Source organism: Aulostomus chinensis, chromosome 11 (genome assembly GCF_037954235.1).
Source record: "Aulostomus chinensis isolate RoL2024-O1b breed Wild chromosome 11, RoL_Achi_v1.0, whole genome shotgun sequence".
NCBI lineage: Eukaryota > Metazoa > Chordata > Actinopteri > Syngnathiformes > Aulostomidae > Aulostomus > Aulostomus chinensis.
Window position 1 is genome coordinate 802539 of NC_141330.1, and position 12462 is coordinate 815000.

Sequence of the window (12462 nt, forward strand, 5' to 3'; positions counted from 1 at the left end):
CGGCCGCTTGCGTTACTGCGGTCACGTGGTCACCGCGTCTTTATTTCAGCCGGTTGAAACCAGCCGGAAGCAGCAGACGCGCCTCTGCTGATCTTCGGCGTCAGAAGCGCCCTCCTCTCCGCCTAAGAGAGGCTCTCCTCCCCGGTATGTCTGCCGTCTGCGTGCTGAGGACTCGCTGCTTCCTCCGGCAGGGGCTCGCCGGCTTCCCCGCCACCATGCACCGGCGCTACAGCCTGGATTTGTCCGCTCCGCTGCTCCGGACGCAGGGGTACGTCGACGGCCGCTGGGTGTCTGCAGCTTCGGTGTTCCCCGTCTCGGACCCGGCCACCGGACAGGAGATCGCCCTGGTGGCCGACTGCGGCGCGGCGGAGGCCAAACAGGCGGTCGACGCCGCGCACCGGGCGTTCCAGTCCTGGAAGCAGGTCACAGCTAAGGTAGCTAAGCGGTCCGGGCGGCTGTCGCTGTCGCGGACTTCACCCGAAAAACCTTCAGATTACGGAGCGTGTTGTTGTTCGCTCGTTTACGTCCAAGCTGGAGTCGAACCGAGACCAGCCTCTCCAAATACACGAGCCAGACTTCGAATCGGCTCGCGACGAAGTCAAATAAAATCGGTAGTTCGGTATTGCCTGGACCTGACGTGAACCCGCGCACCACACGTTCACTTAACCGGTAAATATTAACGCGTTCAGATGGCAAATACCCGGATGTTGGCGGGTTAGAGTAGCTGCACCTGTCCGATGTGAAGTTGTTCCTAACAGTAGTTGGTTTATGATTGATGAGTGAAGGTTACTGTCTAAACCTGACATGTTGACCTTTGACCTGCTGGTCCGTGATCAGACTGTCACTCCGGTATTAAACTATTCAGTGCTGCAGCTCAGTTTCCTTCCCAGACAAGTTTCACTCAAGACAGGCGGAAGGAGGAGGGAGGACATAAAGTCATCGATGCATGAACTATTATTGTTGTTCTTCAGACACTGTCTTCACTTTTTTCTCCTTTATTTAACCAGGGATGAAATCACATGGAGACAAGGTGCCTCTTTGGCAAGTGAGTCCAAGGTAGCAGCACCCAATTAACAATCAACGTTGGCATGGGTTGTAATCTTAGGGCCGTGATAAACAGAGTGGAGGCCGGTACGTCTGTAGACGCCGTCTCCATCGTCCAGCACAGACAACGATGTGGCCTCCGCCTGCTTCCTCTCAGCTGACTTTGAAAAACAAACACTTTTCCCAAAATAAAACGCCAATTTTAACCGTAGCTTAGTCAGTAGTTGAGAAATGATAAATCCTCCTCCAACACAGTCTTAAGTATTTATACTTAGTACTATATACTATATTAGTATCATATTTATACCCCTAGAGAGTACAAAGGGATGGGGGAGAGGATCCATACTTGCGTTTCTTATCTTTTAAGACTGATTTCAGGGAGAGGAGGGGACGCTGGACTATTTTGAATGCTTCCTGCAGCTTTGAAATGCACCGATGCCCAACAATAGACGATGGTGTCATCTGCATATAAATGAATGTTTGCATCTAACTGGTTATCACTGAGATTTTTAATTTATATTGTGAATAATAAAGGCCCCAAAATGGACCCCTGTGGAACACCAGTTTCAACCAAAAGCTCATCTGAAAGGTAACCCTTAATCTGTACCCTTTGGGGCCTTTTATTGAAGTAAATCCTGATCCAGTCCATCGCTGTATCAGAACGACCAGTACTAACCAAACGCGATCAGAGGATAGCATGATTGACAGCATCAAAAGCTTTAGTTGGATCAATAAATAGTGCAGCTCATGATTTTCTACTTGCTAGGATAGGACAGGTTGTCTTTTCAACTTTCATAGTCGCAGTTCCTGTACTGTGATTCCCTCTGAAACCAGACTGAAATACAGACAAAATATTCGGGCTACACAGAAGTTTCTCAAGTTGCTCCCTGACCGGAGATTCTAAGATTCTGGCCATCACTGGTAGTTTAGAGACGGAAGCGCCGCTCTTAAGAGGTGAGATAACCACCGACCCAAGTATCAGGAAGCGGTTTCTGTTCTGATGGTAGACTGAAGGTGAGACGGAGGGCCTGCGAGCAGCTAAGCAGCTGCCTCGAGGAAACGGAAGGGTCACTTCCATCAGACCTGCAGACACAGGAGCACAAACTACTCAGGTGTGAAAAGTTGGAGTTCAAACGCATCAGAAGAACGTGACCTCAGCTGATAACTCCTCCCATTTCCTGTCCGTAAAGTGTTTGTGACAACATCCTGTCTCTCACTTTCTGACCACAAAGTTGAACTGACACTCGGGTGACAGGTGTGACGTGATTGGTTGTCCTGCAGGAGCGCAGCCACCTGCTGAGGAAGTGGTTCGACCTGCTGACTCAGCACAGAGGCGACCTGGCCCGACTGATCACCTTCGAATGTGTGAGTGTCATGTTGAATATTCTCGCTTCCGAGCGGCCGCAGCAGCGGGATGTGACCGTGGTGTCGTTGCAGGGTAAACCCCTGCAGGAGTCTCTCGGCGAGGTGGCATACTCCGCCTCCTTCCTGGAGTGGTTCTCTGAGGAAGCTCGGCGAGTGTACGGCGACGTCATCCCATCACCTGCCAAGGACCGAAAGATCCTCCTCCTCAAACAGCCGGTGGGCGTCACCTCCATCATCACGCCGGTGAGCAGACAATGAGAAGAGCCTCTGGGCTGGAATGCTGTTGACTTGAGAATCCTGTGAGTGGGAGGAGCCACCAGGCCGACCTCCAGGTGGCTCCTCCCACTCATGCCGCTGGCCCTCATCTAGTCGCTAGTTGTCTCGTAGCTGATGTAACGACGGCCTGCCAGGTGATCAATGGCGGTGTCACAGATCTTGTTTGTGTCGTTTCAGTGGAACTTCCCGAGCGCCATGATCACCAGGAAGGTAGGAGCTGCTCTGGCGGCCGGATGCACCGTCGTTGTCAAACCGGCGGAGGACACGCCGCTGTCGGCGCTCGCTCTGGCTGAGGTCACTACACCGACGGGGGGTTGGGGGGGGTTTGACCTCACCAAACATGTAAGGCTGAAGTGGTGGTGTTTTGGTGCAGCTGGCGGAGCAGGCGGGGATCCCGGCGGGGGTCTTCAACGTAGTTCCATGCTCCAGGGAGAAGACGCCGTCAGTTGGACAGGTTCTGTGCACCGACCCCCTGGTGGCCAAAATCTCTTTCACGGGCTCCACGGCCACCGGGAAGGTAGGGCTGAGACACCACCTGTTTATTACCTATTTTAATGTGTACATGCAAAAAGACAAAGTTTAAAATTAAATAGGAATAATAAACAGTCACGCGCTGCGTCCGAATAGCCAAGTAGGTCTGATGGTAGGTCTCAGAGCAGGTCGGAGGCTGTCCCAAACCACAACTGGCGTGAGTAGCGACCTACTTCTCAACCTAAACTCCAGCCTAAACACGCCCACATTGTAGGTCGGTTCAGGTGCATCCCATCCCTCTTGTGCGCCACCAACAGTCTCCCATTCTGATGAACACCAACATTTACAGTCGTTGTTGATGACTAAAGGTGCGTTAATGTGCTTAATAACAGGATGAGGGAAAGGTGCTCAGAGTGGAGTGCAGTACCACAGTCAGGCCAGCAGGTGGGGCTTTGGTTGGTGCTGTCTACCTAATTGCGGTGTCTGTGCTCTGCCAGCAGAGGTCGTGCTTCACCACCAATCTAGGGTGTCTGAATGGTGCCGCCGTGTTTAGGTTGTAGGAGTAGGACGTAGACGGCTGCATGGTGGAGCAGTGGTCCTCCCTGTGGCCCCCCATCAAGAAGGTTGTGGGTGGAGCAGTGGTCCTCACGGTGGCCCCCCAGCAAGAAGGTTGTGGGTGGAGCCCCGGCTGCAGCACGGGGTCTTTCTGGGTGAGTCTCCATGTTCTCCCTGTTCCTGCTGGGTTCTCTCTGGTACTCCAGCTTCCTCCACAGTCCAAAGACATCAAGAGGGACCAGGTTAATCCAGACTCTAAATTGACCGTAGGCGTGGCTGGGAGAGCCAATGGTTGTCTGTCTCTATGTGTTGGCCCTGCCATGGACTGGTGACCTGTCCAGGGGGAAGGCTGCTGGGATAGGCTCCACCCCCACCACCCTGAACAGAAGTGGGAGACAATGGATGGTATTCAAATTCCCAGGAACGTTAATCTGACTCAGCACAGCAGCAGGCGATTCTCCGAGGTGCTAACCCCGCGGTGAACCCCACCTCTCGCCCGCTAATGCTGGGATAGGCTCCACCCCCCCGCGACCCTTAATGTAGGAATAAGCAGAAGACGATGGATGGATGGAGTAGGTTGTAGCAGTAGGACGTAGGTTGCCACTTGGCAATTCGGACGCAGCCACAGTCCTCCAACATACACATGTAGACTTCCTGCGTTTAACTGATACAGCAGCGTGTGGTCGGCGCCATTGGTCTGAACTCAGCAGCGGCGGGACATCCCAACATTTCTCCATGAATGATCAACAGAAGCTGTGAGATCATCAACGCTCCATCACCAAACAAGCGCCAGAACCTGATCAGCTGATCAGTGATTCTGCCATCGATCGTCTGTCCTAGTCAAGTCTCTGTTCCTCTCAGATGCTGCTGAAACTCGCTGCAGACACAGTGAAGAGGGCGTCCATGGAACTGGGAGGCCACGCCCCCTTCATTGTGTTTGACAGTGCAGATGTTGACCTGGCTGTGGACGGAGCTATGGCGTCCAAGTTCAGGAACTCTGGACAGGTAACACAAGTCTAAATCAGTCTCACCGCCACGTGACATCATCAACATGTTTAACAGCATTTCTCTCATATTAACAAAGACAATAGAAACTACCTTTTGTTCAAATATGATTCTCAAGACGCTTCGTCTGGATTGATGACATCACTCTGACTGTCCTCTGCAGACGTGCGTGTGTTCAAACCGCTTCCTGGTGCAGAGCGGCATCTACCATCGCTTCATGGAGAAACTGGGTCATGCCATGGACACCGGGCTGCGCCTGGGTCACGGTTCTGAGCCCGACACCACGCAGGGACCCCTCATCAACAGCCGGGCAGCTGACAAGGTGCGTTGATGACCTCATGGCACCTCACGTACTTGCAGGCCACGAAGGTCCCCCGCTAGGGTATCGTGGCCACTCTCCTAAATCGATCCGTTTGCGATTCATAAGGTTCTGAATTGATTCATCATGCTTTGATTCAATGCTCTCAAATCAAGGACAACCCAAAATACAAACATCCTTTATTGGTCTCTTCACCATAAACAATCAAGTGCAAACTTGTAAAATGGACATTGCTGTCGTGTGTGACTGCGTTGACAGGAACATCCAGGTGTCACAGGTCATGGCGAGCCTCTCCGCTGACTGACATTTTCGTTTGCATGTCATGTTACAGTTCCAGATGTTTGCGTTGCACCACGACGGTGAGGTTTGAGCACCTGAACGAGCCGCCCCTCAGTTTGTGTTTTTGTTGTTGCCGGACTCAGCAGCTCGTGCTGCCGTTGTGTGGGACCTTGTCAAGTGGTTTCTGAGGTTTGTGGCATTTCTGCAATGACTGACCTTCGCTTGACAGATGTGGCAAACCACTTTGGTTTTTTGCGGCTCTTCGTTGTTTTAAATCCGAAATGGTTCCAGACGACAGACTTCGATTGGGACGGCTTGCTGAGCGGAGTTTGACCTGCGTCGGCCATTTTGCACGTGAGTGGACGTAATCTCGCACGAGGCTTCTGGGGTTCTTGGGTAAAAATCCATCTCATGCCCTATGGATCGATATTGCAAATTTTTAATGAAATCCATCGAGTCGATTTTTTTGACCCAGTCCGATCCGCGCTGCTCTGATGTTTCACTCATCAATTTATTCCTAGTTGTTCTTCGCCCTTGCAGTAAGGAGGCGTGACTTGGCTGTTCTGGTTTTACATCTGTGACATTTCTCTTCCAGGTGGTGGAGCAGATATCTGACGCCGTGGCTCAGGGGGCGACGGTGTTGAGGGGTGGGGCGCGTCTGCAGGGCTCCTTCATGGAACCCACCCTGCTGGCCGACGTCACCACACACATGCTGTGCACCCGAGAGGAAACCTTCGGTCCGCTGCTGCCTGTCATCAGGTGAGTGCGCCACGGCTGAACGCCATCAGCCCTCACAGCCTCGGCCGCCATTCAACCCAACGATCAAACCAGAGCTGGCAGGGAACCGCGGTCAAAGATTAATGGACTTAATAATGGATCTGAAGTGTTCTCGATTGACAGGTTTGACACAGAGGAAGAAGCTGTGGCCATCGCCAACTCATCGAACGTTGGGCTGGCAGGTGAGTGCCCCCCCCACCACCACCACCACCTACCAGGACGACTTCTTCAAAGAACACCAGTTAAACACATACTAGTCTGAACACCGAGCTTCTTCCTGTACTTACTCTTTAGCTCCGCCCACAACACATCTGATCCTCTTTGGGGTTTATTGGCGGTTTTCAAACCAGCTTGTTGGCGCCACCTGATGTGGTTTGTTGGAACACCTTCTCGTTCACTAGTATCTTCTTGTGTGAGAACATTAGGATTCATCAGCTGATTCAGACCAGAGCCAACGATGCTGATCCTTGTCGCTCTTTCGTTGGCCTGACGTGGTTTCTGCTGTTCCCTATAAATCTGGATTAAAGGCCTCAATCTGAGCGAGGCTCTGAATGTCCGTGGGCCCGTTCAGGTTCCTGGTAGTAACCCCTGCTCTGTTCCACAGGCTACTTTTACTCACAGGACCCGAGTCAGATTTGGCGGGTGGCAGAGGCGTTGGAGGTGGGGATAGTGGGAGTCAACGAGGGGCTCCTATCCACCCCGGAGGCCCCCTTCGGTGGGGTGAAACAGTCGGGTATGGGACGCGAGGGCTCCAAGTACGGCATCAACGAGTACCTGGAAGTCAAGTACATGTGCTTCGGAGGCCTCAAACCCTGAGTGCGACGAGCGCTGCAACGTACACGTACATCAACAAATAACCTTTAATCACGCAGTCATCAACATCCAGCCAATCAGAGGCCAGTATTCTCTGTGGCCATGTTTTTTCTTTTGGTCCAATCAGCCTTTTAATCCATTGCTAACGAGTCACACAAACTAACTAAAAATGCTGCAAAGAGCTGGGATGAAGGTGACGAGAAAATGCCGATGAATTCTCATAGAATCGATCAAAGAGCGGAGCAGTAAAAGTACAAATAAATGCAATATTAATGTTGTAGTTTATTAACTTCTGATTGTTCAAAGATGTATTTTAACGTGCAGTTTGCCAACGTCTCTGTGCCAAATGATGATGATGATGATGATGATGAGGGTTTATGTCCACCCAGATTAAAGGAATCTCGAGTCCTGATGTGTTGGTGCACAGGAGCGTCGGAGGACTCGGTCCTCGGAAACAGACGTCAGGCCTTTTTATTCATTCGTTTTCCCTCCATCACAACTGCAGACCAGATGTTCACGTTGATGAGGGGGCGTGTCCGAGGGGCCACCAGTCAAATATTCGCTCATAAGAGAGCGAACAGAACTTTGAGAGGCAGAAAATGCTCAGTAAAAGTGTTTTAATTTATTAATTTATGAAGCATCGTGCGAACGGAATTTCTACAGTGAAATATTTGAATGAGCTGCTGCGCAGGACGGAGACGGAGACGGAGACGGGTGTTTCATTCACACACTGATGCCACAGACATGCAAATCCTGACACGAAACATAGCAGAGGTCAAATGTTCTAATGGGAAATGTAAGTTGGTTGAAATGACACAAAATTACTAGATAACCCGTCATTGCTTCTTACAAATGTCTTAAATACAAGAAGATGTCCCTCTGCCATAAATGTCAGCTATTTTTGGAGCCTCTGGCTCGGTAGTTAATTCCTCTGATTGGCTCGTCAGAACTCTTCTGATCTTTGGTTTTGTACAGAAAATTGTTTGTATTGTCACGTGTAATTGTCGTAATGGTCATAAACCTTGCAGTCTTGGATGAAAACAGGTCTTTGTTTTATATTTCTGACAAATGGAAAATAAAGAGATTTCAATATTCCACGCTCTGTGTTTGGTGGATGTGGCGGTGGAGATGGATTAGTGCTCTCTGGCTTGCGATCCAGCATGGGAAACTGGCCTGGAGCCTGGAACCCGGAACCTGGAGCCTGGAGCCTGGAGCCAGCCTGAGCTGAACAGTGGTTGCTGGCCACCAGTGAACCTCCCTTCAACCTGGCTGGCAACTGCAGGAAATGGTGAGTCGCCGTCAAGCTAACAGGATGAAACTCATCAGACAAGTTTAAAGGTTAGAGGGTCACTGTTTCATCTTGTTGAAGCTATGCTAGCAGCAGGCGCTATGCTAGCAGCAGGCGCTATGCTAGCAGCAGGCGCTATGCTAGCAGCAGGCGCTATGCTAGCAGCAGGCGCTATGCTAGCAGCAGGCGCTATGCTAACAAGCTTCTACTGAGAGATGAGACTAATCGTCAACCTCCTTCATCGCCAAGGTTAAAGGCCACAGTGGCCTCCATTTTTGCCCATATATGGACATGTCAAATGTTTCCTGTGTGAAGAGTCGCAGGTTTGTCCTCCTTAAGTTTTTCTCGTCTGAGGGATGTTTACTGATGTCACCAGACCAGATGTCAGCGTGATGCCATCCGCCAAACTTACATCTGCTTTTGCCGGCAGAACTCAGTTACAGTGTCAGGTCCCGTCTGTGTCACCAGGAAGTCCCACTGTTCGTCACCCGAGGGCGTTCCCGTTGCAGGCAGCCTGGGCGTGGAGCCGGTTCCTGCTGCGGACGGGCCGGTCCCAGCTGAAGATGGTGTCCTGGTCACTGTCCAGCTCGGACTCTGACATCATCAGGCTGGAATTGTGCTCGGTGCTGCGGTGCTTGATACCTGCAGAGAGAAAGCCTCCGCTCTTAACACTTCCCCTGAACATGACCCTGTGTGTCACGTGACCTCACAGCTGCACTGAGGAGAGCAGCGTCTGATCTTTTTGATAGAATCTGGGTCCTGCAGATGCTTTACTGTTATGAAATTTAGTGACGAGATTTTGACGGAATATTACAACATCATGTTGGCGTTTGGTACTTCGAGGCCGTTAATGAAGCGACCTACTGAATTTGGGGCGGAGCTCCACCCTCTCCTGCTCATCCATGTTGTCCAGGATGGTGTACTTGGTTTTCTTCCTCACCTTCGTCTGCTTCCTCCTGAAAGCAGTCGGACCACATTCAGAAACGTGACTACCTGAGATCAGGCTAACGTCTGGAGGCGTGCGTCACCTCTTGCAGCAGCAGATGAAGGTCCAGCTGGCAGACAGGATGAGGACCACGAGCAGGAAGCAGGTCAGGATGACGTACAGGACCCGCCACTCTGGGGGGGCAGGCGGGGGTTAACTCCTGTATATTCAGCATTATTCAGTGTCTTTTCTGTAAACTCTTAAGGTAGCGTTTAGAGTTCCTTTCTGTCGCTACTCAACGAGACGGGGTGATTCTGACAGGTAAGTGAGGCCACGCCCCCAAACCTAAGCTGCTTCATTCATGACCGTATACAGTGTAATTAGTTACTTCCTCTGATTGACTGGAGGGACCTTGAGTCCAACCTGAAGCACCAGTAGTTACCACAGTTACTCTCTCCGTCGCCAAGGTAACGGCGAACCAGGTTCTCTGTCCAGAAGGGGTCACAGGAGCACTGCTTGGTGATCGGGTCACACTGGCCACGCCCTGAGCAGCGGAGTAAACACACTGGAGACAGACAAACAAACCCAGAGGTCAAGGGTCGGGCGTCGACATCATCTGCTTGTGTCTGGATATTTTGACGTTTTCAAACCTGAAGCTCCTTTGTTCTCCTTTTATTCAGATTTGGGAAGTTTGTGCTCATGATACTTTTCTTCTTTATGAAGTTTTCAGAGAAACAGCGAGTTAAAAATCGTGTTACTATGGTTACCAAACAATCAAGAAGTTTCATTCATGAGACCCCTGACCAGAACTTCATTCAGACATCAGCCATTTAAAAAAGTCGTTAGCTTGTTGTCATGGCAACAGACCTGATAATTCATGACTTCATACTAAGTCCACATCATCATCATGATTATTTCGGCATCATTTTGATAAGTTCATTTAAATTAAATCACCACGGCAGTGATGATGTCATGACCCTGCCACACCTTCAGAATTTTAAGTTTTACAACAGTAAAGCAGCTGAAGGCCCAAAATCCCTGACAGCCATCAGGACCAGAGGAGCAGATGGGGGAGGTGAACTCACACACGGTGTCCACTCTCAGGACTCGGAACAGCAGGTAGTCACTCTTCTCCCTCAGCAGCTGGTTCCTCAGCAGACTCACCAGCCTGGAGCCAGAGAGGGGCCCCGAGTGGCCCCGCACCGAGAACCGCAACACTGAGCTGCACGTGCACACACACACACACACACACACACACACAAAAAACTGATGTGAAATGTATTTGAATTCATGTTTCTCACTAAGTTTATTTACTTAGTAGCCTATCCCAGCATCTACGGGCGAGAGGCGGGGTTTCACCCTGGACAGGTCACCAGTCCATGGCAGGGCCAACACATAGAGACAGACAACCATTGGCTCTCCCAGCCACGCCTACGGTCAATTTAGAGTCTGGATTAACCTGGTCCCTCTTGATGTCTTTGGACTGTGGAGGAAGCTGGAGTACCAGAGAGAACCCAGCAGGAACAGGGAGAACATGGAGACTCACCCAGAAAGACCCCGTGCTGCAGCCGGGGCTCCACCCACAACCTTCTTGATGGGGGGCCACAGGGAGGACCACTGCTCCACCCACAACCTTGTTGATGGGGGCCACAGGGAGGACCACTGCTCCACCCACAACCTTCTTGATGGGGGGCCACAGGGAGGACCGCTGCTCCACCGGCCGCCCCATATAGCTAATATAAATCATATAGCTCACTGTGGCCCCCCAGCTAGAAGGTTGTGGGTGGAGCAGTGGTCCTCACTGTGGCCCCCCAGCAAGAAGGTTGTGGGTGGAGCCCCGGCTGCAGCACGGGGTCTTTCTGGGTGAGTCTCCATGTTCTCCCTGTTCCTGCTGGGTTCTCTCTGGTACTCCAGCTTCCTCCCACAGTCCAAAGACATCAAGAGGGACCAGGTTGATCCAGACTCTAAATTGACCGTAGGCGTGGCTGGGAGAGCCAATGGTTGTCTGTCTCTATGTGTTGGCCCTGCCATGGACTGGTGACCTGTCCAGGGGGAAGGCTGCTGGGATAGGCTCCACCCCCACCACCCTCAACAGGAGGAGAGGGGGAACATGGAGGGAGGGATGGGTGGGTGAATGGATGGTAGGGTGGTGTAATTATAGTTGACTGTGTCAGGTGGCGGCCCACCTGCCGGTCCTGGTACCTGAGGTGTGAATGTCCCTGCAGTGCCCGGACCTGGATGTCGCTGTCGAGCACGTGGAGCAGAGCGGCGAGCTGCCGGACCACCGTGTCCCTCTGAGCCACGCTGACCTGAGACACTGACACCAGCATCTCCAGCTCCACCTCCCCCCCCCCGCCGGGCTCTGCAGAGACACATGGAAAACATTTGACCTTTGACTTTCTCTGGGATGAAACTAGACCAGGACCAGTTAGACGTGAAGAACTCAGATTATCGTGCGAACTGATCTGAGCTCTGGGAATGCGGTCACAAGAAGTTCTAAATTATAAATTTGGGTAAAAAAGGAAATAAAACAGACGAAACTGCTGATGTTGCAGTTTTCTCGTCTGTGTTTTCTCCCTGTGAGGACGTCATGGCTGCATCAGCTGTTTGCTCCATGAGGGACATCAGTCAATCATGTCCTCAAATGTCTAAGACAACCCCTCTTCTGTTATCGAGGCTTAGCAACCAGAAAACTGTCAGAAGGCAGAAGAAAGTAGTTTTACTTTTTTCTTTAAAACAATTCAAACCCTTCTGCATTCGAATGGCTCCCCTCTGGGCGACGCCTCCGCTGTGAGGCCTGCAGAACTGAGGAGGGAAGCCACCTTTGTCCCCAAAGCCATTCCTCTCTTTAACTCCAGCTGCTAACACCTTCCCCACACCAACTCCCTACACACACACCTACACACACACACCTTCCCCACACCAACACCCTACACACACACCTACACACACACACCTTCCCCACACCAACTCCTACACACACACACCTTCCCCACACCAACACCCTACACACACACCTACACACACACACCTTCCCCACACCAACTCCCTACACACACACACCTACACACACACACCTTCCCCACACCAACTCCCTACACACACACCTACACACACACACCTTCCCCACACCAACACCCTACACACACACACCTACACACACACACCTACACACACACACCTTCCCCACACCAACTCCCTACACACACACCTACACACACACACCTTCCCCACACCAACTCCCTACACACACACCTACACACACACACCTACACACACACACCTTCCCCACACCAACTCCCTACACACACACCTACACACACACACCTTCCCCACACCAACTCC

At 51.6% G+C, this 12462-nt stretch overlaps 2 protein-coding genes across 7 annotated transcripts in view; one reads left to right on the plus strand and one right to left on the minus strand.

Annotated features, from left to right (window-relative positions):
* Positions 1-21: 21 nt before the first annotated feature.
* Positions 22-7999, plus strand: aldh5a1 (aldehyde dehydrogenase 5 family, member A1 (succinate-semialdehyde dehydrogenase)). Its single transcript, XM_086217554.1, has 10 exons — positions 22-434; positions 2326-2409; positions 2482-2652; positions 2863-2979; positions 3059-3202; positions 4573-4716; positions 4880-5038; positions 5910-6073; positions 6215-6273; positions 6696-7999. Exons 1-10 carry the CDS (start codon positions 147-149, stop codon positions 6905-6907), a joined length of 1542 nt encoding a protein of 513 aa, XP_086073680.1. The 5' UTR covers positions 22-146; the 3' UTR covers positions 6908-7999.
* Positions 7508-12462, minus strand: part of kiaa0319 (KIAA0319 ortholog) — a 19364-nt gene continuing 14409 nt past the window's right edge. For 5 of the 6 annotated variants that reach the window (XM_086217550.1, XM_086217553.1, XM_086217551.1 and 2 more), the window contains 6 exons: positions 11320-11479; positions 10203-10339; positions 9560-9682; positions 9221-9311; positions 9057-9148; positions 7508-8834 (listed from right to left, as the gene is read on the minus strand). In XM_086217550.1, coding sequence (XP_086073676.1) covers positions 8677-8834; positions 9057-9148; positions 9221-9311; positions 9560-9682; positions 10203-10339; positions 11320-11479 — 761 coding nt within the window. In that variant the 3' untranslated portion in view covers positions 7508-8676. The remainder of the gene's footprint in view (positions 8835-9056; positions 9149-9220; positions 9312-9559; positions 9683-10202; positions 10340-11319; positions 11480-12462) is intronic. The other variant, XR_015118467.1, reaches the window with a different exon arrangement.

Bases quoted from the DNA above. Each gene is read 5' to 3' on its own strand.
- aldh5a1 (XM_086217554.1), top strand. From the start codon at position 147: ATGTCTGCCGTCTGCGTGCTGAGGACTCGCTGCTTCCTCCGGCAGGGG. The intron at 2,410-2,481 runs GTGAGTGTCATG...GTGTCGTTGCAG, and splicing joins GACTGATCACCTTCGAATGT to GGTAAACCCCTGCAGGAGTC. The intron at 3,203-4,572 runs GTAGGGCTGAGA...TGTTCCTCTCAG, and splicing joins GCTCCACGGCCACCGGGAAG to ATGCTGCTGAAACTCGCTGC.